The sequence below is a fragment of the Panthera pardus genome, unplaced genomic scaffold, assembly GCF_024362965.1.
Source record: "Panthera pardus isolate Hobbes unplaced genomic scaffold, ASM2436296v1 HiC_scaffold_20, whole genome shotgun sequence".
NCBI lineage: Eukaryota > Metazoa > Chordata > Mammalia > Carnivora > Felidae > Panthera > Panthera pardus.
The window spans coordinates 88162347-88189452 of record NW_026526766.1 but is presented as its reverse complement, the minus strand read 5'-3'; the positions used below and the strand labels follow the sequence as shown (position 1 = coordinate 88189452).

Sequence of the window (27106 nt, the reverse complement as noted above, 5' to 3'; positions counted from 1 at the left end):
CTTGGTGAGCCCGTGGAAAGAAATCACAGGTGAAACACAGCAGACAAATGCAGGGTGCTCCAGCTGAACTGTAGAGAGGGGTGCGGTGGGGAGGAGGGCAGGGGTGGGGGTGGCAAGGGAGGGACCCACGAATCTCTCTCAGCCTGGAGAGAGACCCACAGCACTTCGGGGCTCTGGGGGACACATTGTGCAAAGCATTCTACCACCGTGACAGTCTCACTGCAAGGTTAATCAGGGCAAGTAGATAATGCGGATACTTACTAAATCCAACCATTTTATCAGGCACTTTGAATTCTTCTGTTATTACTGCCCTAAAAACAAAGAACATTTTGGAAAAACATATAGAATAAAGAAACTCACAGCCATTTTAGGTTTTCCCCAAATTTCCCGTATGGGCAACGCTGGAAGACAGAGACTTAAAATGAACCGTGCCGACTGGGCCACCAAGGCCACAGCCCTCGAGAAAAGAGCGTCGTCTGATGGACCCTCTCCGGTCAATCACTTCTCGAAAAGACCCAAGCCTCCTCTTTCCTTGTGTCAGAGGAAGAAACCTCTGATTTTTCACGAAACCGTCAACTCTCCTAACAACTGCCTTTTCTTCTCAGTACTGCCTAACACTTAAACATTCTTTGGGGCTTGCGGAGTGAGTTTAGCTTTCTCTTCTGGTCTCCTTTCTAGATACAGATATTCAACATCTCTTCAACATTCCCCGTTTCCCAATCTTTTTCTTGTTTTCTGGCCTCCCTCTAATTTATCTGATGTTTAGGGTGAGATACTCCCAGTGGAACCAGCATCCAACAGAGGCCTAATCAGTGCTGACCAGGATGGAATAATCAGGTGCTTCTGTCAAACGCTATCCCGTCCTTTACGTGTTGGGTTGTTTTTCACTTTTTTTTTTTTTTAAAACAACTACTGTGCTGGTTCTTTCAAACAAACCTTCCGATTTGCCATATAGTGTATTGCGGACAATATCCAATTTGCCCGACGCCCCAGAAAGCAATCAAATCTAAACATTTACCTTAGGAGGATGCTAAATGCAAGTAGTTTAAAAAGAAAAAAGGGTAATAAGCATTTTTAAACGTCTCTCGCACAGCTGGATTTTTACCCATCACGGAAAGGATCGAATAAAATGCACGTTTTTAGGGCAAGTGTGGCACTTGGAAGGAACTCAATAGCGTAAGTAGCACTTGCCAGCGTGTCAGTCTGAGGAGAGCTAACAGCCTTCGCCTCCCAGAGCTCACCTCCCCCGGTTTATACGTGTGCAGGGATCCTCTCTGGCTCTTGGGGTACTTACTGGAGCTCAGCCCGAAATCAGGCAATTCCAGCTTCCTAAATCAGTAAACCGCGGACAAAAACGCCAAGCCTCGGCGGGCCCAACACATCCGGAAAGAGGCACGGGGTCCCCGTGGGAAGGGTTTCCTGGCTGGGGTGGAGGGTGACGGTGCTCCCATACGTGCAGCCACGAGACTGCGGCTCGTGTGCATGGCACCTGCTGTCTATTCCCAACAGGGGTTACTGGGGAATTTACTGACGGGGTTCAACGCTATCGTAACACAAATTGTCGCAAAACTCAGGCAGGTCCTCCGCCCTCAGGACGGTGAGAGCAGACCCTCTTTGAGGAAGAAGTGTGTGAAGAGGGGCTGGCTGCTCAGGGCTCCCTGGAGACAAAGCTCCATCTGACTTGCGGGCCCGAAGCTTGTCTAATGCACAAGGTACGGACGTCTTGGAAAGTAAAATTCTGACTAATTAAGGCTTTATAGGAGAGTGACGTTTGATACGAACGACGTCGTTTAAATTATTTTAGTTCATTAAAAAACAAAGCAAACCAGTAACACAGCAACACCCAGGCTAAATCTTCTGGTTGACTGGTGCCTGAGGATTTCTAGAAAGCCCCCACCATTTGTGCAGCACACAAGAGGACAGAGCTGTATCGCTGCTGGTGAAAACGAAGGCTAATGTGTTACAGTAACTGATGCGCAGCACAGAATTTCCCCCGTGAGGAAAGAGACGCTGTCCCAGGCTTTCCTGTGTATTTCATGCTTTTTAAAGGATAACGTTGTGACTGCAAACACTGCACCTTACAGAGACTGGTCTGTTTAAAGCCCAGGGGGCTTTGTATCTCTCTAAATCCCCAGTCTGTAAGGGAAGGCTATGAAGGTAAACTGAGGCAGGGGATCACATGGGCACCTCTCCAAGGTTCTCTGGCAAGTCCCTGCTGCAAGGGCACGGGGTGGGCCCTGGGCTTCTGCCCTCCCAGGCCTTGCGAATCACAAGCTTTATCCTGCGAAAGCCCAGTGACTCACACTTCTTCGGGACGCGTTTGCTCAGATGAAGACGTTAAGGGTTCTCAAAACACGGGGAGAGCCGTCCAATCAGGATGGGAAATTTCACAGTCTCTCCTTTTAAATTAGAAGTAGGTGGACAGAGAAAAAAAGCAGCTCCCACATCCTAGAGGTCTATTAAGTTTACATACGATAGTGGCTGATTTTTAATACTCCCTGTTCATTTATCCCTCGAGCTTCCAGTGTCTGGGAAAGGACTATTAAAAAAAAAAAACCAAAAAAAAAAAACCCTTGAGCCTTAAAGAAATCTAGCTCCTGGTTTTTCACACTCTCAACCTCTGACTTGCTAACACTCTGGTACAGATGGTGGGATCAATAAACAATTAGAAATGATCAATAAATAATAAAACATAACCCACTGCTTACCTTTGATGTACCAAGGCCCCTAACTGGTTACCTACTGTGGCCAAGAGAAAGAGAAAAGAAAAATCAAAGCATTAGCACGGATAAACTAACTGCATCCTTACACAAGTCCTTCCCATCTCGGGGGCGGGGGGCGGGGGGGGCGGGAAAAAAAGGCAGCAGAAAGAAAGCAAACAGTAATTTAGGCTCAGGGGCTGCAACGAACGCGTTACATGATACGAAACAGGAGGGGACGTCTTGATCAACACGGTCTCTAACCCAGTGTCCAGCTGAACGCAGGATAAGAAATTGATCTGTGTGTCCACATGCTGAGAGGCCTGGGAGAAAATCCCGCTCGCCTAAATCCCTCTCCCTTCCCACCTCCCTCCTGCTCGGGATCCAAACTCAATGTAAAGATAGTGCGGGTTCCCTCTTTCTCTTTTTCAAACAAATGAGAAGATTTACCCTCCGAGCCCGGGAGCATTGTTAAGGACGGCTCCACGGCAGCTGTGGTCACTGAGACCGTGCACATATGTTCCCGCCGGCCACGGGGCGTCCCCCCACCCCACCCCACCCCGCAATTCTCCCCGCCCTCCCGAAAACATACACATCTCAGGGAGAGGAGCTGGCGTTTCCCCCCCTCGGGCCTCTTCGTTAACCCACCGCCACAGTCCACACGTCGTGGACGCGAAGACCGGGCAAGTGTCTGTCCGGCCCGTTTCACAGAGACAGTGGTACCAAACGGCCCTTACTATGAAAACCCACTCTGCAATCACAGTCCCACAAAACCACTTTGGCCACGCTTTCCGTTCCAGCTTCCCCTCTTTCAGCTACTGACGAGCGGCTCCCTCGCCAGCCATCAGCAAAAAGGAATCCGTGGTGTCTCTCTTTTGGAAAACGCGGCCCGGGAAACACGGTCAGCAGACACGGAAAGAGTACGAATCCTGAACATATTCCAAGGAACCGAACGGACCTTACGATGTGCTGGCGAGACATTCAAAAATAGGTCTCTGGGGAGAGTGGTGCGGGGGACAGACAGGAGGGAAGTGGGGAAGGGTCCGTCACATCAGCTTCAGAACAAAGAGGGAACTAGTCTGACATCTCGAGTCCATGGCTCCCAATTGCTTTTTTTTTCTGCGTGAACTTAACCCTGTCCTTCTGACTGGACAGGAGCTGGTCATAAGAAGACAGAGGAAAAGAAACCAGGTCGTGATATGTACTTTTTAAATGTTTGTTTATGCGGGAGCACAAGCGGGGGAGGGGCAGAGAGGGAGGGGGACAGAAGATCTGAAGCAGGCTCTGGGCTCTTAGCTGTCAGCACAGAGCCCGACGCGGGGTTCGAACTCACAAACCGTGAGATCGTGCCCTGAGCTGAAGTCGGACGCTCAACCGACTGGGCCCCCCAGGTGCCCCCTCAGGTCATAGTTTAGAAGAAGAAGAAAAAACATAAAGAAACAATGTTAGCAAAAAGTAAACGACGAGGCTACCAAGTCAATATCGTATCTCTTCCGGATCGATGGCAAGATAATGGTTTGCAGCCAAAATATTGACACAATAAACCATTAATCTGCTTATCTCAGGGATAAGAGAATTGTTTTTCATTGAATCTTAAAATTCTCGTTTTGCATTTCCAGTTTGAATATGACAAATGCTCTCTCTCACTTGGGATGGGCAGTGCTCACGATTCCCAGCAACATGGAGACTGGACAGTTACAACCTTGGGCAAGGAACCCCCATCACGCACTCAGCCCCTGGGTGTCGCGAGAGAGGAACGTCCGTCATGGAAGGCAGTGGGTCTGAAATAAACAGGCTGAAGAAGAATAAAGAAGAACGCCCACAAAAGAGTGCCCATGAGTTTGGCTACCTGTCCCTCCTCAAGGGTCCAGCTCGGTCTCTCTGCTCACTGTCAGAATTCCTCTCAGGGACAAAGAATAACATACACTGAACACAGGGACACTGAAGACTAAGATGGCTTGAAATGCCAAGAACGCAGAGAGATGCTTAGTTCCCAAACAGGACAACACAGCTGGGCCCTGGCTCCTGGCCCGCTGTGCTGTTTGGTAAGAGATGTTCAAAAGGCGGATGATCTTCAGAGATTTGGGCCCGAAAAGCCACAGAAACAGGGTAAAGGGCAACGCCACCGTAAAGAACTTCATGAGGTTCACGAGAACGTTCAGGAGGCTCTTGGTCAAAAGCCATTTAAAATTTTGTGCCTGTCACAAATAAAGGAAATTCCTCTTGTCGGTAAGGTTATGTGTCACAGGTGTTGCACACGTGCACACACACACACACACACACTACGGCCATATGCCTTGCTGACAAAGGGGAGGCATTTGCAAAGATTGAAACCAGAAGCACACACACCATCATCCCAGAGACATGGATGAGAGCCACACTGAAGAGTGAGATCAGGGGTGTCTGGGTGGCTCAGTCGGTTGAGCGTCCGACTTCGGCTCAGGTCACGATCAGGTCTCGTGGTTCTTGAGTTCGAGCCCCGCATCGGGTTCTGTGCTGACAGCTAAGAGCCCGGAGCCTGCTTCAAATTCTGTCTCTCTCTCTTTCTCTCTGCCCCTCCCTCCGCCACTCAGGCACACACGCACGCGCTCTCTCTCTCTCAAAAATAAACATTGAAAAAAATTTTAAAGAAAAAAAATGAAATCAATTTCCAATCTGGACTCAACTCGAGTTGGACTCTTAGGAAGGACACACAGCCCCCTTCCTCCATGCAAATACCGCAGTCTTAGGCTGAAACACACGATTTAAAGTTTCGGTTCCTGCAGAAACATTCCCATTTGAAGCCTCAAAATGAAAACCAGCAGTTAGATCAGGGACGCTAGGCACTCACACAGCAGCCTGGTAACATCTGACTCCAGGAACGGGGCGGGGGGGGGGGGGGGGGCGGGCTTCTCTTGGTCTTCATGATGAAAGTGGGGGGGAGTCAAATAAAGGAGGCTTGCGGGAACACCTATCAAGTTCAATTCAATAGTAACTACAGTCATTTTACTGTAAAAAAGGCAAAATACTGCATACCATCAGTTCTACTTCCTGTTAATGGTGCGTGCTGGCCAACAACGCTTCATCTCTCCTCCAGAGTTCAGCTCAGCCCCATTCCGGCATGTGTGCACGCACACACACACACACACACACACACACACACACACACACTCATGCACACACAGTGTGGCTCTCATCTACTCTGGCACCCCGCATAATGGGAAGCCATCTGGGCTAGGGGAAAATGAGCTCCCCCATAGAAAAGATTCACGCCACGATATAAGAAATTCTTTCTAAAGAGTAGTAATACTCTGCCAATTTCAATAATGATCTTTGAAGAAAAATAAGGCACCGGACACATTCCCGCCCCGCCCCCCTGCCACGAGGAGAAAACCGTCTTCCTTTCTCTTCTCCGAAAGAAATGCTACCAACCCTCACTGTGGAACATGCCCAACTTTTCAATATGGATGCATTTTAACAGCCGACCCCCATTCCCGAGGAACAGCAGCACCCACGTCCTCCTCGCAGGTGCGCAGAGCAGCAGACCAGAGGCGGGGGAGCGGGTCGGCCAGGACAGAAAACATCAGCACCTTTTATATAACTGACCAAACAAATAAATAAACCAAACCTTCTTCTGCAGATTTGGGAAACAATCCTGCACCCGTGCCTGGATTCCCTGTGACTCTGACCGATGCCCTTCCAGGCCTCGGCTCCCGTCTGTGATGCCTGCGGTCAGCTGCAGGGATTTCTCCCATTTTCAAAGCGTTTTTAAAACACTTTTCTCCCAAGGGCAGCACAAAGGCTTCCCGTGTTCTAAGGAGGCAACTCTCCCCAGCCAGGGCCACAAAACACAGACAGGCTGAGGTCAGCTGAAAGTCCCTAGGCAAGTAATCCCTCAGGACTTTTTGCAAATTGTCATTTGTAAAAGGTGAGAGCGAACCCAAGCTCCTCTCAATAAGGGCGCCCTCACTTGCAAGCTAATATGCTTTGGGGAGCGGGCTCTTGTAGGTGCCTCACCCGCTGAGCCCACTCAGGCCTACAAGAGCCCAGGGGGGCAGGTGCTTTCTCAGTAGGCCCCGTCTACTGACAGAAGGTGAAGGGCCCAGGTCAGGGTCTGTGCTCCCGAAGCTGTACTCCAGGTCAGGCCTCTCTGGCCCAGGCACTGGGCCAGTCCCAGGGTAACACGGTGCACCAGGCCACCTTGGCCCTCAAGAAGCAGAGTCTTAGGAGGGCAGGAGAAAGCTCTGGGTGAGCAGTAACCTGACCTCGTCTCCAAGCCTGTGGGGGTGCCGGGAACCCCACCCGCACCCCTCCACAGTCCAAGCACCTACCCGCTGCCTGACCCAAGGAAAAACAAGTCTGTGATACATGTTTGTAGCACTAGGCCTTATTTTCGTTTAAACCGGTGGCCATGAACTCAATATTGGGGATCACGAGCAGCTTTGTTAGAAACGAAGATAAAAAAACAGCGTATGATATACAGTAAGGGTACATATCCCATAAAGCCTTTTATTTCGGCTACACGGGTTTTAACGTGCGTGTGCTAACCGGTTCGGATGGAAATAGTGTGAGCAGTGTTTTACAAGTTCAAAAATAACTTGTTATAATCCTTAGGATAACCTCACGAGGTGAGTATCGTCTCCATCTCACAGGTGAGGAAACAGAGGCTCGGAGAGGCTGGGCAACCTGCCCAAACTCACACAGTTAACAAACGGCAGAACTGGGATTCACACCCTACTCTCCCACTTTGGAACTCCCCTTTGCAGGCGTGCCCCATCATGGCACAGGAGACAGAGATTCAGGTTCAAGTCCTCCTTCCGGCACTTCTGGGGCATCTGCCCCGGGGCAAACCGCTTCCCCGGACATCGGTATCCTTATCTATACGAAAGGGAATTCAGGCTTCAGGGTTCCTTCCAGGAGCGATCTTTTCTTGTTCTATACAGGGGCCTCCCCACCCCGCCATCTCCAAACCCTGGCCATCACTCATCTATTCTCCATCCCAGAAGCGTTACATAAATGGGACCACACGGTATGCAACCTTTTGGGATCAGCTTCCTTCATCCAGCTGAATTACCTGGAGATTCATCCAGGCTGCCGAGTGTATGAAGAGTTTATTCCTTTCACTGCTGAGGAGCGTTCCGTGGTACGGATGTGCCATTTTGTTAACCATTCACCTGCTGAAGGAAATCTGAGCTGTTACGAATAAAGCCGCGACAGGTTTTTGTCTCTGGAGGACAAACTGGTGTAGCTGTGTGCTGAATGACAATGTGCGTGCTTAGTTCTGCACGTTTTCTCAAGAGGCTGGGCCATCAGACGTGCTTTTAAAAGCTCCTTGGGTGGTTCTTGCACCCGGCCAGGGTAGAGGGCCAGTCTGGGTCACCCGTTTCCTAGAAGGATTTTGAACAGCTATAAATCCCCTTTCAACTTGACGTCTAAAATCCTGTGTATGAGCTTCGGTCGTCGACGCCACAGATTCATTCATTCCTGTGGACGATGTTGATCTACTGTGTCGTATCCAGTCGGCTAAGCCAACTGTCGAACCAGCCAGACCATACTTTGCCAGGAAAGAAAACAAGTCTCACTTCCTCTTTCCAGCTCACACATACATGTTTTTATGCACCCATATGACTACCACTCACTTCTCGATTCCAATCCTAAAACGGGTGGATGAATGGAGGGGAGGAGGGGACCGCCTGAGCCTCTGCCGGAAGTTGCTACCTGAATAGAACCAAAATCAGATGCTTCCCCGTCAGTATGTCTTAGGAGGATTCTCGTGCTTTGTCGCCCTGGGAATCCCCGTCCAGAAATCTGGACTCCTGCCTCTTGAGGCACCCGGGGACGGTGACGTGCCTCCGTAAACCGAGGGGAAATGTGACCGGGGACACGGAAAGGAGAAGGGCACGGGGTGTCCGGCGCAGACACAATTCTCAGAGGGGTGCGTTTTAGGGAAGAGGGTGCACACGAGGGGAGGAGCTGGGAAGGACTCCCTGAGGGCCACCCCCGCCCACCTCACCCGGGGGAGTCTTCACTCCCCCTGCTGGAAGACCAACCACCACTGGACACTCTTGATCCCCACCCCGCCCCCCAGGCCTCAGGCACTACGGGGGAGCGTGGGCTTTGGGGACAGTGCGAGCGGGCGTGTCTGAGATTCAGTTTCTCTCTTTCCAAAGCAGACACCCCGGTCCCCCGCGGGCTCCTGCCAGAGGCGGTGCGGGCCGTGCACAGTGGCCCACACGCCCATGCCCCCCGGCAGCAGGAACCCTGGGCCTCCCCGCGCCCCAGCACTGACTGCCGCCTCTCATCCCTCTTCCTGCTCGCCAAGTCTGGGTTTGAACAGATCTTTCCTCCTCAGTCTTGTTTCTTCCTCCTCTTTGTCCTGGGCCACACGTGCAAACACAAAACTCAGCCAGGGCCACAGAGATGCTCCGTCTCAAGTCTTCCTGTAAGTGGTTCATGTGAGAGCACACCCAAAAATTCTGCCTTCGCACCCCAAGAACACCAGCATGATAACGTGAGAAAGTATGGCACTGGGGACGCCCGGATGGCTTAGCCCGTTAAGCGTCTGACTCTTCATTTCGGCTCAGGTCATGATCTCATGGGTCATGAGTTCGAACCCCACGTCGGGCTCTGTACTGACAGTGTGCAGCCTGCTGGGGATTCTCCCTCTCCCCCTCTCTCTCTCTGCCCCTCCCCTGCTCTCACGCGCGCTCTCTCTAAATACATAAATAAGCTTAACAAAAAAGAAAAAGTACAGTACTATCTAGGATTGTACATAAACCTCAAAGACACCGAGGGCCCGAGGGCCAGCTGCACAGCCATGCTCCTGGACATCCAGAGCTACTTTTAAGCTCTGATGGCAGAGCTGAGTAGGTGGGACAGAGCCCATATGGCTTGAAAGTCTAAAGCAATTTACCGGATGGTCCTTTTGGGGGAAAAGAAAAAAAATATTTAACTTTGAAAGAATAAACATCTTACGGACTGTGGGATCATGAGCTGATCGAGAGCCGGATGCTGAACCGACTGAGCTACGCAGGCACCCCCTCCCCGAATGGTCCTTTAAGAAAAGTTACGCCAACCCCCGATCCTGAGTAAATCTGCACCTCTCAAATCTCTTAGCTAATACTACTCTCTTCGATGTGGAGCTTGCTTTCCGTAAAATGTTCTAAGTGCTCACCTTGGACCTGAAAAGGAAGAAGTGAAGCATCACGTGTTTTATCCACCAACTACATAAGGGAGGTGAGGAAGAAAGAGTCCATGATCGTAGCCTGCAGAGGTCGGCAGGAGAAGCGCCTGGTGTCTGCAGACGTGTGCCCTGGGGAGGGGACACCGGTTTAGGACTTCAGAGCAGTGTGACGGGTGTGTGGAAAGGGGGAAGCAGGGAGAGGGGAGGGAGGGGAACAGGGGCCCAGAGAAGATAAAGAAGCTAGGGAGCACCTGGCGAGGCACTGAAGGGAGTCAAAACGGGTCCCTGGGAGGATGTCCCATCGCTTCCGAGACCCAGAGACCCAAGGACTGACCGGGACTTGGATAAGGTAAAGATTCCTCACTAAGGTAAAGCGCTGGGAGGGGGGATGGGTTTCAGGAAGAGCGAAGACAAGAGACAGGACCTGCAGCGAGGATGGGCGAGGATGGGCAAGGATGGGAAGCCGTAGAGGGGCAGGCAGGGGAGGGCGGGACCCCCTGGGTAGCGGAAGCGAGGAGTGGAACTGGTCAGACTGGCTCCAGCCAAGTGGGGGGGGGGGGAGCGCGCAGGTAGCAGGGAGAAGGCACTGGATAGAAAAGCTGTCACACAGAGAGCAGCAGGAAGAGTCCCGAGCTGGCAGGGTGCACCTGCCAGAAACTAGGAGGTGTGGGTGCTGACTGAAGATGTGCAGAGGTACGATGACCTGAGCCTGACCTGAGCCGAGCGGAGGGCAGGCTCTGGAAGCCAGGCTCCGACCCCTCTGGAGTGGGCTCACGCAGCGGTGGCCCGACAAGCTCAAACCGCCCTGGACACAACTGCCCCGGTCCCTTCCTACAACAAGACCAAGTCTCGTCCCTTAGTTGACTTGTTTTCGGGCTCCTATGCATACACCTGTTTGCAAATCTCAAGGCCCTGCCTAAACCTTCTGCCGAGGCTCTCTGCCTGACTTCCGGGTTGAAGCACTTTTAAACACGCCCAAGTAACACCTCCAAAAGCCTCTAGGGGACTGAGCTTTAACCCCCCAAAGGTTAAAGAACCCGGCCTCCCGGGAAAGGTAGAGGGTTCATGTTGCCAAAGAAGTGACCTGGTGAACTTCTGTCCAAAAAAAAAAAAAAAAAAAAAAAAATCAAGCCAAACCAAACATACAAAAAACTGCAAGCAAGCCCTTTGGAAATCTTTGTTGCTCAGAAAAAAAAAAAAAAGTGTGGCAATTCCTGCTCGGTGTTCGTCTCTGCTCTCCTACACTCTCGTCGCACAGATGGCACAACCATGACCCTTCGAGAAAGCTGTCCGGTCACCACGAACATCACCTTCCCTGACGGGTCCTGTTCGTTCACCGAACTTATTTATCCAAGAGAAGAGAACTGGCCTAGTGACCTTGCCACCCTCGTCAGAAGACAATCTCGGCGTGCTCTGAACCTGCCCCCAACTCCCAGAGTTCTCTCTAACCCCAACAGCAAATGCCACAGGTGGAGAGCTGAGCTGGAGGAAAACAATTGGCCTAATTCTGTTGTTTGGAAGGTGCTCAGCAGAAGAGGATTAACTATCAAGCCGTCCTGCCCAATGTAAAAAGCCTGGGGGAAGTTTCTGGTTCTTCACACACAGTGTGTTACGTAAGACAGACAGCTGGCCCGATACGGGAAGGTTCGTCCCTACTGTAACCAGGCTTCGTGTTCAGAAAGAAGAAGAAGAGAAACCGTGTTTTCTGATTCCAAGGACTCAATCCCGCAAAGGCAGACACGGAAAAACTTACCGTCCTCAAAACAAGAAGTGACCTTACACAGCGGCAGCATCCAAGTGAGATTCTGGACCCACCAGCTACACCTGCCTGTTCTTCATCAACAAACTCAGCAGCTTTTACAAATTTCTTTGAAACGGGTGTCCAGCGGGTTAACAGGAGAAGAAAGTCTGCCAGGGGACAGTGGTTTCATTTGCAAATACCTCGGCGCTCTTTATGCAAAGGACACAGTGACTGCCTACTCTGTGCACACAGTTTGCACTTCCCCACCACGTGGCGGGTGCAGGCAAGGCAGAGCGCGGTGAAGGGTATTGATCGTGATTTCTGGAAACAGTGGGCCAGGGAGACTGGACTGTCCATTACTGGGGCGTGTGCTCAGAGCCAGACAACTCAGTTTTATTTTTGTATTGACGTCCTGTAAGAAGTGAAGCACGATTGCCCTGAGAAGGGAAAATGGTTACTTCGCATTAGAGCTTTTCACGAAGGCGAAACTGCAGAAAATGCAATCAGTCATATTTGGTCTAAGAAATCACTGGCACCAGCCAAACAAGATCACAGGGGACCGTTTTGGAGCAGCCATTTAAAATGGTCACCGGGCGCCTGGGTGGCTCAGTCGGTTGAGCGTCCGACTTCGGCTCAGGTCACGATCTCGCAGTTCATGGGTTCGAGACCCGCGTCGGGCTCTGTGCTGTCAGTTCAGAGCCTGCAGCCTGCTTCGGAGTCTGTGTCTCCCTCTCCCTGCCCCTCCCCCGCTCACACTCTCTCTCTCTCACAAAAATAAACATAAAAAAAATTTTTTTTAAATGGTCACCTAGGGGGCGCCTGGGTGGCTCAGTCGGTTGAGCGTCCGACTTCGGCTCAGGTCACGATCTCGCGGTCCGTGAGTTCGAGCCCCGCGTCGGGCTCTGTCCCAACAGCTCAGAGCCTGGAGCCTGTTTCGGATTCTGTGTCTCCCTCTCTCTCTGCCCCTCCCCCGTTCATGCTCTGTCTCTCTCTGTCCCAAAAATAAATAAACGTTAAAAAAAATTAAAAAAATAAAATAAAATAAATAAATGGTCACCTAGTTCCAATGGGGTAGACCTTGCCTGGGTGTATATTCATAAACAGTATCTTGGGGTGCCTCGGTGGCTTAGTCAGTCAAGTGTCTCTCCTGATTTTGGCACAGGTCATGATCTCACAGTTTGTGGGTTCAAGCCCCACATTGGGCTCTGCACTGGCAGTGTGGGGGCCTGCTTGCAATTCTTGCTCTCTCCCTCTCTCCCTGCGTCTCCCCCACTCGCATGCTCTTTCTCTCTCAAAATTAAGTAAACTTTAAAAAACAAAAACACGGGGCGCCTGCATGGCTTAGTCGGCTGAGTGTCCGACTTCAGCTCAGGTCATGATCTCACGGTTCGGGAGTTCAAACCCCACAATGAGCTCTGTGCTGACGGTGCAGAGCCTGCTTGGGATCCTCTCTCTCCCTCTCTCTGTTCCTCCCCCACTCGTGCTCTCCTTCTCAAAATAAACTTAAAAAAAAAAAACCACAAAGAAGTTTAAGCAGAAAGGAACTTTTACACCAAAATGAGCCACAGCCCCCTTATAAAGTTCCCAGCGTGAACCTATCCAATTATTCCAAAAAGGTTACCAACGTAACCTTTAGATGTTTAACACCTAAAAACGATGGCTGATGGGCACCGAGGAGGGCACCTGTTGGGATGAGCACTGGGTGTTGTATGGAAACCAATATGACAATAAATTACATTTAATAAAAATAAATAGGTAAATAAATAACAACAATGGCAATCTCCCCTTTTGGAAGACACTGGAGAAATCAGTCACACCAAATTACTTTTTCTACATACATCAAAACACGCTTCTTTTTTGGAAAAGGAAATTGCTCTGTATATACTATTGAACACCTTGATTTTTTTCCACCTAATAAGACAACGTAGAAGTAAGTGCATACACACGGTTGGGTAGGCAGGCAGACCGACAGAAGGCCAGAGAAGACACTGGCTGACCCACTGCGTGCATATTCGTGTACAACCTAGTAAACTTCGGACTCCCTCTTCCAGTCCTACTTTGCAGGACGCCCAAGTTCTCGGAACAAACCCATCTGATAGATACTCTTCGCGGAGGTGCCGGGGGACAGGCACTTCCACGTTGGTCTCAAACTCTTTGGGGGGGCTGAAGTGGGGTACAGAACCAAACCACCAAATAACACAGGAATGAATGAGAGATGGGTGCTTCTAGAGAGAGCCTGTCAAACATGGGAACGGTGAGAAAGGGAGCCGACCGAAGCAAGGTCACCCCCTCCCCCGCCCCCACCTTCTCTTTCCCTAAGGTCAGGATGTAGCCACAGGCTTCCTGAGAGTCGGGCATCGAATCTTAGCTTCTCTTTGGAGAAGAGTGGGAGCTTCAACCCCCACGCGCGTGTCTGAAGCACGATGGGCCACGTCAAACAAAACTCTCGGATCAGCCGAGTGACTTCCGAACCGACGCGCAAAGGCCTCGTCTTTACCTCCGAGCCCAGCTGTAAGCACTCTTGCATCGTCAGGGCGAGTAAGAGCTCAGGTGCGGGAGAGTCGCGGAGAAACATCCACCCCGGTCGGTCGTGGAAATGGCCGACACGCGGCTCCAGCTAAGCGGCAGGTTCGCTACCACCTGAAAGGCAAAGACGTTTCCCCGCAACTTACCTCCGTCATCCAAGGGCCGTTTCTGGACTCCGTATCCATACACTGAGGGGTCCACTAGAGGTGTGGAATTATTCAAGTGAGGAATTGAATCAATTTTAGCAGCGATCTACAGAGAGAATCAGATTTAAAGACTCAGTAACAAATCCGGGCTCCGTTTGAGGGAGAAAGACGAGAGAGCTCTCTTCAAAGGCCTGTGTTACCCCGCTTCTCCCCCTGACCTAGATTAGCACGAGGCAGCGTCGCCGAGGACACTTTTCATTGCTAACCGAGTCTTCTTTCGGCCTCAATAACAACGTGTCTTTAGCAGTAAAATACTTTTGAACATCAGTCTTCTACAAATCAGTATTTCTAAGCCATCCCTTGAAATACAGGTACACTGCATTTGAAGAAAACAGGCAGGCCACCGCCATGAAGAACTGTTCCAAAGGTTTTATTTATCGCAGGATTCCCTTAAGAAATCAATTCCCCGGTACTATTTAAAAGGCTGTGTCTGCTCAAACATGACCGCGCGTTAGGAAAACATCCATCCCATAACTTGAACGCCTGTTAAGTGATGATGTCATCTCTGCAGACATAGAACAGCAAGCCCCTCCCCACTGGGCGTGTCCGAGTAGGGGGGAGGGCGGAACACGGCTATCTGTCCCAACTACCTCAGAAGGATTCCTGCGCTGGACCGAGCGAGAGACCTCGGAGAGCGATTTCGATTTTTAATATTATCAGTTAAAAGAAAAAAAAATGATCATACAGCTATTGAAGTGTTTCTCCCCAGAAACAAACGCTGCGCAGAAAGTTCTGCCTACTTTGTTCTCGTTGGAAAGTTCAACGGGATCTCCCTGATCAATCAGCTCTTTATCGTGTCATCAAAGGAATATTTGCAGCCACTGCTCTCGATGTTAGTCCCTGAGTTAAGCTCAAGAAGTAGGGGTGGACCAAGGGGCAGACGGAAGGGCTGTCCCACAGAGCGGGTCTTCGGTGGGAGCTCTGGGCTTGTCCCGATGTGCCCAGCTTCTGCGACCGACATGAATGAGTTGAAACAAACAAAAAACCAAAGGCAAGCGTGACACTGAAACCCCAAGGCAGGGCTCGGATGTCAGGGATCCAGGGGTCAGGTCTCTCCCTCTGGCTTCCTAGCCCTGTGGTGTTGGGCAAGCCCCTCTCCCCTCTGCAGGGGATCCTTTGGATGTACCACCACCAGCTGCACCCTTTGGGGCAAGCTACCAACACACTCTCAGCACAAAGGAGCTTTGTATGCTAGAAAGCACTTCACAGCACGGCTGTTAAAATAAGGCAACTTGTCCAACAAATGCCGAGTGCCTACTATGTGCGGGGCTCTGTTCCGGGCACTGGGTTCCTGTGGTCAACGAGAATAACCAGGCCCCTACTCTGTGTCAGCAGTCAGTGGGGAGTGACAAGGTCTGCGAGCTGACCAGGAATCGATCATTTCAGCTGGTGATAAGCATTATACTAATAAGAAAAGATAGTGAATTGTGCTAATGAGAAGATAAGTGCTTAGGAGAGCTGCTTGAAACACGGTGATCGGGGAAGGCTGCTCTGATCTCTTTAGATCACGGGATCTAAGGCCTATCTGATGAGCAGTTGGCTATACAAAAATCTGAGGAAGAGCATTCCAGGCAGAGAAAACAGCCTGTACAAAGGCCCTGAGGCAGGAGCCAGCCTGCCTGGCAGGTATGAGTGTAGAAGAGAGAGAGGTCAAGGTCACTAGAGAAGAAAGAACTGGACGTGTTCCAAGACACAGGCAAGGGCCGGTTCGCCAGGGCTTGGATTTTACAGGAAGGGTGACAGAAAGCAACCGCAAGGCTGAGTAGGAGAAGTAGCACGCTGATTTACGTTTTCAAAAGATCCCCTTGACAAGGAAGACAGCGTCTAAGGAGACAGGAGTGAGAAGATCATCCAGGAGATATTCTAGGTCAGGGGTCAGCAAAGCATGGCTGGCGAACCACCTGCTTTTGTAAAGAAAGTTTTACTGGAATACAGCCGCGTGCATTCCGCGTTGAGGAACTGAGCGGAGACCGTGTGGCGTACGATGCCCGTATATATCATTTACTGTTTGGACCTTTAAAGGGAAAAGTCTGCCGGCCCCTGTCTAGGCTAGAGATGATGGCACCCTGGATGAGCGCTTGCTTAAAAACAGTATTATAAATAACTGATTACAATACTAAGACCTGCTGCTAGAAACCCAACCTCCTATATCCAAGAGGCCATTTGCTATCAAACGAAACACTGTACAAACCTTGCCTCTACCACGGACTCGGACTCGCAATCTTGCTTTCCGTATTTGTTTTGGATAAGCTTGTGGAGGTTGGCTACTTAAGATCCAAATGTTACTTTGAACGACCCAGCTGGCAAAACAGGTGGATTAAAAGGCGAGGACACTGCAGTGGCTGGTGCCCCAAGGAGACTCTTGCATGTGCCATGATAAACCGAGTGGCAAATGACTGACGTGGGGGTTTTGGGGATTACTGGCCCGGTTGCTTTCACAGATGGCCCCAAGTGCTCCCGGTAGACAGTGAAGATGACCCCAAAACACAAAGAAAGGGGGACAAGGGCTCATGATTCTCAGTGGAGTCCCCCAACAGCATGCATGTCAAATCACTCCCAAACACAGAACCCCAAAACATAAACTCGACACATTAGGCACGTTCCCTGCTCCTTTGGGAGGACACTCTCAGCTTCCAGATCTTTTCCCTCCCTTCCAAAGTAGCTAGAGTGTGTTCCTGAGTCTTTGGCCTTCCTTATAATTTCTACGGTTAGGTTTCACATGTTGCCGGAATGTCATTTTTTCCCAAAGCCGATACGCTAAAAATGTTACAATAGTTTCCTGTTCCTGAATTTGATTAAAGGCTGAGGCTCTCAGATTTGTTCTTAAGTCATGTTTACTTCAGTTATCTATAATTTGGGAAATTTCCACTAAGAGAAAAGCAGTACAGAATACTGGTTAAGAGGGGTAGCCCTGAAGTCAATGGGCTGCACTTGAACTCTTGGTTAAACAATGTTAAACAGGAGTTTGACAATACAAGATACAATTATATCACTGACAAGACGTTGTAGATATAACAACATTCTATAAAGAGACAAGGAACTCTTTCCTTCATACAAGTGCAACCTTGTTTCAAGAAATGATTTTACATGTCCACTAAAATAAGGAGTTAAAACTTAGTGTTTACTTATGTGCCGGGTACTTTGCAAAGACCATTTTAAATTTGCTACCTCATTTGTTCCTCTCCCCGATTCTCTAGGAGGCTGGCAGGATTTCCATTTTAAAACAAGGAAAAGCGAGGCTCAGAGAAGCTGAATGCTCTGCCCAAAGTCACACATCTCATAAGCGGAGGCACCGTATTTAAGCCTGGCCTGCCCAGCTCTAGTCTGTGCTATCGACCACAGCGCTGGGCACCCCCCTTTGTCCGCCTAAGACTTTCTCAAGTATTTCTCACTTCCCAAGGACCTGAGACCTAATGATTTCCAGGGCACGAAGCTGAAGCAGTTCCTCACGTCGTAACGGACCGTTGACCAGTAGCTGCTTAAGGGAGGTGAGGTACATTCTCAGCTAATACTGGTGCTGGCCAGAATATAAGAGAGTCACTGAAGCCAGGATATTCCAACAAAACCAAGGCCAGTCCGGAGCTTATCAGAGAGCCTGACCTTGAGGGGACTTTGCTACTGATTGTTTTTACCACTCGACCCCCTTCTCCCCTCTTTTGGAGGGAGGCAAGGAGGAAAATCAGTTATCTTGCTACACGTGCTATTGGAGGCACCGTTATAGATGAGACACTAATCAACGTCACACATGTGACCCCGACTCTGAATAGTTAGCGGCAATGAGGAGAGGGGGAGCGCTGAACTAGGAGGCAGTCAAGAGTCCTGGTTTTCCAGCCAGCTCTTCCAGGGTACGACCCCCAACGGCCTTGCTCCTTGGGGGTACTCACCTGTAAAATGCACGGACAGACTAAACCAGTGTTTTCCTAAGAGAAAGAGGTACACAGGCATATTTGGGAGACGCACAGATAAATGTTTTTAAACTTCTGTATATACATATTTCTTAGTTACCTTCCATGCATGGCAAAGTTTTTCACTTCTGCCAGTGATTAAGTTTCCTTTTAGAAATATTTTAAGTAAGTCTGAATTTTAAAAAGATTTAAAAATATTAAGTAAACACCGAGGGGGTCAGCGTTGTGGCGAAAATCATGAAGGCGATATGCAAATCATTAAACTTAGGAATCAGCCATTAATCATCCCCAGGGCACACGTCTGCGGCTAAAATTCTCTGACAAGGCTCATAATCCAAGTAGCTCGCCTTGTAAACCCAAACGGGAAGCCGTGACTATCTCCACTTCACAAGGAAAACATTACACCGACCAGGAACAGACAAAGGCACCTGAAGACCCAGTCATCCACACACCGTGTCCGTGCTACAGCCGCTGCTGATGGTCACGGACCCAGCAAGCACAGGCTGCAAGCTCCCGCCACCTGCCAGGGAGCAGGAACCCAACTTGCCTCCCGGGAACCCCTGCTCCACGGTCCCGAGTGACCCCGCCCAGACCCTGAGAAGACGTGGGCTGGACCGAAAGCCGCTGCTTCCCACAGCAAGAAGAAACGGCGTGTCACCCAGGCAGCGGAGCCCAATGGCTAAGACCAAGTCCCAGACGGCAGGTTCTGGAGTCAGGGTGTGCAGGGTCAAGTCCCAGTGGCACTTCCCACGACCCAAGAGGGTCCCAAGGAGAGCAGCAGGTGTCTCAGACTTATCGCCTGCTAAGTGCCTGATGGTGCCCCCGTTCCGTCTTCACGGGGACCTTACACGGTAGCTACTCTTCTCCTTATCGTGGGATCGGGAGCGTCTACCCGTTAACTGTATCCACCGGGATAATGAAATAACAATGTAAAGCACCCAGGACAACGCCAGGCCCGTGGTAAGAAATAAGAAGTGTTTACTTTTGTATTTTATTGAATAATAATAATAATAATAATAATAATAATATAGAGAAGGACACGGATCGTAAGTTTACAGCTCGTTGAACGTCCACTTCCTAAAATGCCTGTGGACTAGGGTCAAGATCAAGACACAGAACATTTCCGGCACCCCTGAGGTCTGCCTCATTACCTCCTTCCGTCACTACCCACCCCTGCCTCCCAAGGGGGACCTCCTAACGTCTAATATTAGCTATTAAAAAAAATTATCACAACCATCAAAGACCTCCATTTTCCAGACGAAGAAACTAAGACTTAAAGAAGTTACATTGTGTGTCCAGTCACTAAGCTGGCGAGTGGCAGAACCAGAACCTGAACTCACACGGTCTGAATCCGAAGTCTTAACGGGCACTTCAGGTCCAGCAGCAGCCCCTTACCCACGGGGGATACATCCCAAGACTCTGGAGGCCTGAAACCACAGGCAGCACCCAACCCCACGTATATCCTTTTTCCCTTTACATATGTGCCTGTGATAATAAAGTTGACCTTACAAGTTACGTACGGTAAGAGATGAACGATAACTAAAAGGAAAATAGAACTGTATAATATACTGTAAAAAAAAAAAAAAAGTTATGTGAACGTGGTGTATCTCGTACTGAACCGCTCTACTTGTGGTGACACGAGGTGGGTGACAGAGGCGTTGTGGAGCAGCGTTAGGCTACTACTGACCTGACAACGTGTCAGGAGGACCGTTCGCTTCTGGACTGTGATGGACCAAGGGTGACTGAAACTCTGGAAAGCAAAACCGCAGATGGGGGGGGGGGGGGCTACTGTACTACCCCCTGGGGTTTTGCGACCATCAAATGAGAGAACGTATATGGAAGTCCTTGCCTGGCATCCAGCGCGACAGGGGCTCCATGAATGCTGGCCATTGTTGTCATGAGACGGGGCCCCAGCTGATCCTGCCCTATTTACTAGCATTAACCAAAACAAGGAATTCTATAGGCCAAATAAGGTACAGCACTTCGTGGTGGCTTTCCTGACAACCTCATGCCACCCACGTTGGGGCAGAATGGAATACTCCCCTCTCTGTGTCTGCAAAGCACTTTATAAACTACCTTTGAATAATGTAACTCACTGACGAAGTTATTGGTTCTATGGTCTCCCCACTATAGGGAGCTCTTGGAACAGACTTGTCTCAAGCTTCTTAGTACCGCCAGGACAAAGGTTTTTTAACTGAGAACTTCAGGGCTTGGCTTTAGAGAATTCACGAACCTCCTGAAATTACACACAAAACTATTTAAACATTGCTGTGGTGAGGTTCAAAGTTTTCAAGAGTCTTAAAAAGGCCCCTGCTCCCAGAAGTTAAAGCACAACTCCCCTGATGCATAGCAAAGTGCTCGCCACATGGACGGTACCCCTCCAAGCCTTGCTAAATTTAAAGCAGATCTGGAGAAGCCCACTGGTAGCCACGATGCGAAGACGACCAGGCGAAGCTCTAAGCTGAAATAACGCTCCAGCTGGACCCTCCAGCGCAGGCCCTAAAGAGGGTAGGTCCGTTCCCCTTCTACCCTACGTCCCAGTGAATTCCACCAGCATCCTTCGATGCTTTGTTCAGATTCTGAAGTCTCAGAGATGGAAAATTAGCCAGCTACCTCTGTGAAGGAACCAAGCCCTTAGAATGCAGAAAATGGGGGTCCAAGAACGACGGCATTAACTCTTTGTGTGCCTTTGAGAAAACTGCTTCGTTTTCCTTTGGCTCGTTATTGTCAAATACACGAGGAGAATGAGAACCCTCGTCCCGGCTTGCTCACTTCACTTGCTCACGGGCAGGACTGAGCCCACAAGAAGACGAAACCAGCCGCAAGCTGTCGTATCTTTGTGCTGGCCCAGCATCCAGGCAAGAGGCCCATGGAGTCAGCAGATCCTCCAATAATGGCAGGCAATTCGAATCACATCACTACTTCTATTAACACTACTCCGTCTTGCAAGTGATTTGCTATCATCTGGTGTGAGGATGAAAGTATAGTCAATGTCTCCAAGAGAAGTACCAACTATTCTTTCCCAAGTGTCTGTATAAGAAAACTCCAAATGCGACACAGTTTCGAGAGGTGATTCTTAACAGAATAAAAGGGTTGCACAGGAAAGCTGGGGAGAAGGGGAGTCTGAATAGGTGCCCAATACAACATAATACAAAGCAAAAGAACCCAAAGATATGATCAATTTTTGTTCAGCCCCAGCTAGATGTCAGCTCTCTGAACGTTCGCAGGCTTGAAGCAACTATTGAGATTATGTAGCTTAACGTTTCCTGAAATGTGATCTGTAGAATATGACTTGGTTTTATGAAAAGAAAGTATGAAACTACATTAACTTCAGGATATTTACAACGCACACCCCGAACTCTTGTAGGACTTAATACACACAAGCGTATTAAAGGTTCGGAGAAATCTGGCATTAAAAAGTCAATTCACCTTTACTTAACCCTGTATTCCCCAAATGTTATCTGTCCGTGACCCCTTTCCCATGGAAGATCTACGAACAGCCTGTAGATCAAATGTTGGGAATGGCTGGCCCAGCATGAGGTCATATAGCTACTTGCGGGAGACCCAGGTCTCCTAAATCTCCATACACAATTCTTTCCATTAGAAATTTCAAATAAAGGGGGCGCCTGGGTGGCTCAGTCAGTTAGGTGTCCGGCTTTGGCTCAGGTCATGATCTCGCGGCTTGTGAGTTCGAGCCCCACGTCGGGCTCTGTGCTGACAGCTCGAGCCTGGAGCCTGCTTCAGATTCTGTGCCTCCCTCTCTCTGCCCAACCCACTCTCATTCTGTTTCTGTCTCTCTCAAAAATAAACAAACAAACAAACAAAAATCTCAAATAAAGGTGTGCCTGGGTGGCTCAGTCGGTTAAGCTCAGTTAAGTCCGACTTTGGCTCAGGTCATGATCTCACGGTTCGTGGGTTCGAGCCCTACGTCGGGGTCTGTGCTGACAGCTCGGAGCCTGGAGCCTGCTTCGGATTCTGTGTCTCCCTCTCTCTCTGCACCTCCCCTGCTCATGCTCTGTCTCTCTCTCAAAAACAAATAACAAAGACATTTAAGAAAAAAAAAGTCTTTCCTTTAAAAGAAAAAAAGCAATTTCAAATAAAAACCAGAGATGGACTCACAATTTGGAAAGGGATGAGGAGAAAACAACTTGTTGACTAGGCATCCCAATGGCAACCCAGAGAGCCAATGCCCCGTGTGAAAGGGCAGCTGCTACTCGGCTCCTGCTGAGTACTGCCATTCCAGAATGTGGGAGCAGTGTGGCCAGATTTTTTTCCAGAAAAGCTAGAAACTCAAGTTTTACTGGACGTCATTCTAGTTTCTAAGTGTTGGCATTGTGTAGGTGAAACAAAGCGTGCCTGCAGGCCCCCTGTGAGCCTTCTCCAGCCCGTGGGCCACCGGCTTGGGAACTCTGGTCTAGGCAAATTTGTATCTACAGAACAAATGGGACTCTGGAAGAAACCAAAGTTTGATGATACATTTGGGCTATCAGATTTTAAGAGAAAGGTAAAGAAGTCTCCGTTGAAAACGAGAAAAACCTTAGAAACATACAGTGGAACGCAGTGTGCATTTACTATTTACTTTACAATAGCAAACGGGAAATTCAGAGCTTCCGTGAAAGCAGTGACCCAAATAGATGGTCACATCACCAAAACCCTTGAACAAGGTCTCACTCTTTACAGGGTACTCTACTGGGTCCCACCAAAGATACAGCAACAGGGTTTGAGGGAGCAAAAATGAACGCACCTTCAGTCGTCAGTCCCTGGTGACTGAGGGACCTGAGCTACGCAAACTGGGCGTGTGTGAGACAGTCTCGGCGGAGTCCGGCTTAAATCGATGGAGACGCCACACACTTGCCGTGAGTCAGAAACATCACACGTTAAGGAAGCAGAGGCAGTCTCTCTCTGGGAGTGACCAGGGGCCAATGAACAAAGGCTCTGTCTTTTAATGGCGGATGCACATTCTCGTAAAGGCAACGCAGCGCCAGATCTTCTGCTGAGGCTCAAAGTGTGAGACAGCAGCACGGCATGGCATCTTCCGGAGGACCAAGGAAATTCTGAGGCCCCAACCCAATGAACCTTTCCCCCCAAAAAGTACTGTAAAGAACAGGCGCCAGGCCTACGGAACTGTCCAAAAGGCTGCTTTCTTACTGGTTCTGCATCGGCTCAGTCCCGATCGTTAGGGCGCAGAACCGTCATGGTGCTCAACCCCGACAGGCTCCGATCACACTGTATTCAGGCGAACGGGACAGCCGCGGAGTTATGCAACACACAGCACTGACTGCGTCTAGGTCGACACAGGAGCTTAAAGTCCCGAAAAGCACCAGCCGTCAGGCAAGAGAACTTCTAGTCGGGTGATGACCGACAGACAGCTGGCCCAACCTGGGGAAGGCGGCTGGGAACCTGCGACACACTGTGGCGGTCACACTGTCCTGTGAACAAGCAAACGTGTGCGCCAGATGGCGGAGGCTACCGGATCCCCAGGAGCAGGGGGCTTTGGGGAAGTATTTTCGCTCTTAGAAAAAACCAACCAAACAGAAGGGATTCGTATCTAGTTATCCATCATCTCCACGAAGACGTCTGGGAGCCCAGACAGTCAGGGTGAAAACGCAGTGTGGCTGCAGGGCAGGATGGCCGAGCCTGGTGTGGCTCTGGGTCCACCTCCCACCCTTACGAGGACCCTACTCTCTCTAAACGAGTTTTAGATCTTTAGTCTTAGATCTTCATCAACGGGACCGAGTCAGACCGCGCTTGGACACGCGGATACTTCCCTTCAGAACGGTCGTACGCTATTAACTCACTGCTGGGGAAAATTTTAAATTTTACACAACTTCAGAGACTCCCTTTTGATCGAGGAATACCGTGTTCACAGTGAACTAACAGTAACAAGGGGCTGGTCCCCTCTGTTGGAAAGAGTCCAGAGGATACGCAGGAGGCTTCAAGATGCCAGGCAGGAAGCTGAGTGGGTTTAGGTACTGGACTCCACAAACCAGACTTAATAGAAACAGGAGGTTCAAATCCCAGCAGGGCCAATTTGGACTTTATTGTGGTTTTCTAGATAAAGTGAGCACAAGACAGCTTACTCCTCCCTGACAAACTAGCGAGGGCTTTATAGACCGTTGCCGGTGTTTATGAGGGCATGTCAGGGGGCGAGGGGGTGGAGGGAAGCTGCACAATCATTTAAATAAATAAGTACACTGTCTTTTATTTCCAGTTACTGGAGAGAAAAAAAGCACATCTCTGCAACATGCCGTGTATACAATGAAGTAGAACCATCATCAACCAGATGCCCAAATAACAGGAGACCCTTTGAGGTAAGCTCTTCTATAAAGCACACAACAGGACGCCTGGGTGGCTCAGTCGGTGGAGCGGCCGACTTCGGCTCAGGTCACGATCTCGTGGTTCGCGAGTTCAAGCCCCACATCGGGCTCTGTGCTGACCGCTCAGAGCCTGGAGCCTGCTTCCGATTCTGGGCCTCCCTCTCTCTCTGCCCCTCCCCTGCTCACGCTCAGTCTCTCTTTCTCTCTCTCTCTCTCTCAAAAATAAATAAAAACATTTTTAAAAAATAATAAAAAATAAATAAAGCACACAACAGTTTCAATTTCTCACATTCCATTCTTGCTCAATGCGAATCTGGAAATAAACCTAAAATTACCCACAAACCTGTTTTTTTTCTTTAGATTTTTAAAGGCCATCAAATCCTTGGAGATAGTATCGACCTCCAGCTGTTAATACTCAGAAGTAATACACTTACAGCACTGTCTCCATTGGGCTTATTACTGCTCCAGTCAATGGCGCATTTCAGAGCTGGGAACATTTCCAATGAAGTTCTCTTTGCTAGTAGGAAACACCACTGCTTCAACAATCCACATTAGGTCAGCATTTAACAGAGGGTCTCCCTCCCTCTTGAGCAGGTTGTCCAAGAATACGAGTTCAACCACTGGCTCAAGAGGAGCAGAAAGTCTTCTCAATGGTTCAAAATTCATTTTATGTTCAACTACAGGCCTTCTGTAAACTGAGGATCTGAGCTCTTTAGGGTAGTGACTATAATTCTTCCTGGATACAGAGGGCCACCAGGTCGAGTGTCACATAGCAGCCACAAAACGAAAGCCATTACATTATTAGTAGCCAGTGAGAAACAAAGTTCAGGACCCTGTACTGTAGAGGAGAGCAGTGCAACACGCCGGCAAGCAGAGTGGTGGAAGGGGAGCTGGATGGCATCCATTACAGCCACCGGTTGGCTCTGAAGTCTAAGTAGGGTGGATACTCACTACTGTACTGGTTGATGCCTAGGCAGTAAGTAACAAGCCATCAGACACAATTTTAGGTGGAACCACAGGTTTGGAAAGTGCTGGGATCCAATATGTCTATAGGAGCATCGGTATTAAAATGAAAAGTCAGTATCGGGGACACAGGTAGGGTTCCCGCCCCTGGAATACCGGAAAGAGATGTAAAGACCGTATCTTCAAGCGACCAAGTGGAGACCTTCTTCTAATACAATGAGTCCTGTGGCTTTTCTGTTAGGAATCAAGCAGTAATTAGTTACAGCCCAACTTTTACACTGTCAGTTAGTTATGCCTACAATTAAATAGGAAGAGACGATGACTGTAACACACTCAGCAGAAACGGTTTAGGTGTCAGAGCTAACCTGTAAGATTTACACACGATACAAGGACACGTTTTGCTCTAAGCACCCTGCCGGAAGCCAGAGTATTCCTGGCAGGTCCCATATTCGCTCTCCAGGGAAGCCCGCAATCTCTTAAAACCCAGCTTAGTTAACTCTGGCAAAATGCACGACATTGTCAGATGGTAAAGTTTCACCGTTGGGATGAGTCCATCTCACATTCTCCCCGAGAGAGAGGAAAACTACTGCCCGTAAGGGATTACTTCTACGTCTTGGGGACCACCCACACCTATTTAACATCCTCCTCTCTCCCCTCTCCAAGAGCAACTTCAAAAGTAAAGTACCCTCGAATTCCTTCCACTCCAGTCTTGGAATACAGGAAGTCCGAAGACGATGTTTTCCAAGTTTTAAGAAGCTACAGGGCCCGAGACGGCCGCTCTGTGTCTATACCCGGGTCCTCACCGGGAGCTCCCCAGCCCCCTTCCCCTCGCGAACCCCAGAAGCCCACGCTGGATGCCCTGCAGGCCCAGCCCGGGCGCGGGGGCGCGATGGGGCCAAGCGACCCCGGCAAACCGTTTCCCAGCGGCTGCACCTAGGAGAGCCGCCCGACAGGCTGGGCCCGGGCGTCGCGGTGGCGCTTCCTCCCTCCGCTTCCCCGGCTGCCGGCGCCCCAAGAAAAGGCCGAGCTCGGCTGAGGCGTCAGCCCAGGCTGCCTCCCGCCCCCAGGCCCGACCCCCTCCTCCCAATCGGGCCCGGCCCGGCCCCGCCTCGGGCTCTCGTGCTCCCTCCAGCCGGCCCCGCCCGTACCTGCCGGACCCGGTGCAGGGCGTCCACGAAGCCCTCGGCTTTCATCCCCACCGGAGCGCTCTGCCCCTGCACCAGCTCCGCCATTACCGCCCCCGCCGCCGCCGCCGCCGCTCAGCTCCCCCGTCCGGCCTCCAGCTCCGCTTGGGGACCCGTAGCCGGAAAGGGAAAGTCGCCCCACTTCCGGCGGAAGGGAAGCCGGGACGCTGGAAGCGAGAGGAGCCGTGTCTGTGGGGGGGCGGGGCCAGGGCACGTGATCCCAGCCCGGCCGGAAGTGGGGGCGGGGCCGCGGGCGCGGGGGCGTGTCCAGCGCCGGGGGCGGCAGCGGTCTGGCCTCGAGGAACGGGGAGCTGTTCCCAGACCGGATTTGGGCCAGGCCCGTCGCTGATGTCGTGACAGGCCCTTGAGGCTCGGGTGGGGCCCGAGGTGTCCGGCTCTCGGC

General features: G+C 50.3%; 1 protein-coding gene across 4 annotated transcripts in view; it reads right to left on the bottom strand.

Annotated features, from left to right (window-relative positions):
- Window positions 1–26832, bottom strand: part of FUBP3 (far upstream element binding protein 3) — a 50830-nt gene extending 23998 nt beyond the window's left edge. The window contains exons 1-4 of one of the 4 annotated variants that reach the window (XM_053908432.1): window positions 26668–26832; window positions 14275–14380; window positions 2709–2742; window positions 262–311 (exon numbers count right to left, since the gene is read on the bottom strand). In XM_053908432.1, the coding sequence (XP_053764407.1) occupies window positions 262–311; window positions 2709–2742; window positions 14275–14380; window positions 26668–26751 (274 nt within the window). In that variant the 5' untranslated portion in view covers window positions 26752–26832. Of the gene's footprint in view, window positions 1–261; window positions 312–2708; window positions 2743–14274; window positions 14381–24990; window positions 26327–26667 lie in introns of those variants that run through there. The other 3 variants (XM_053908433.1, XM_053908434.1, XM_019420796.2) reach the window with 3 other exon arrangements.
- Between the last annotated feature and the right edge of the window lie 274 nt (window positions 26833–27106).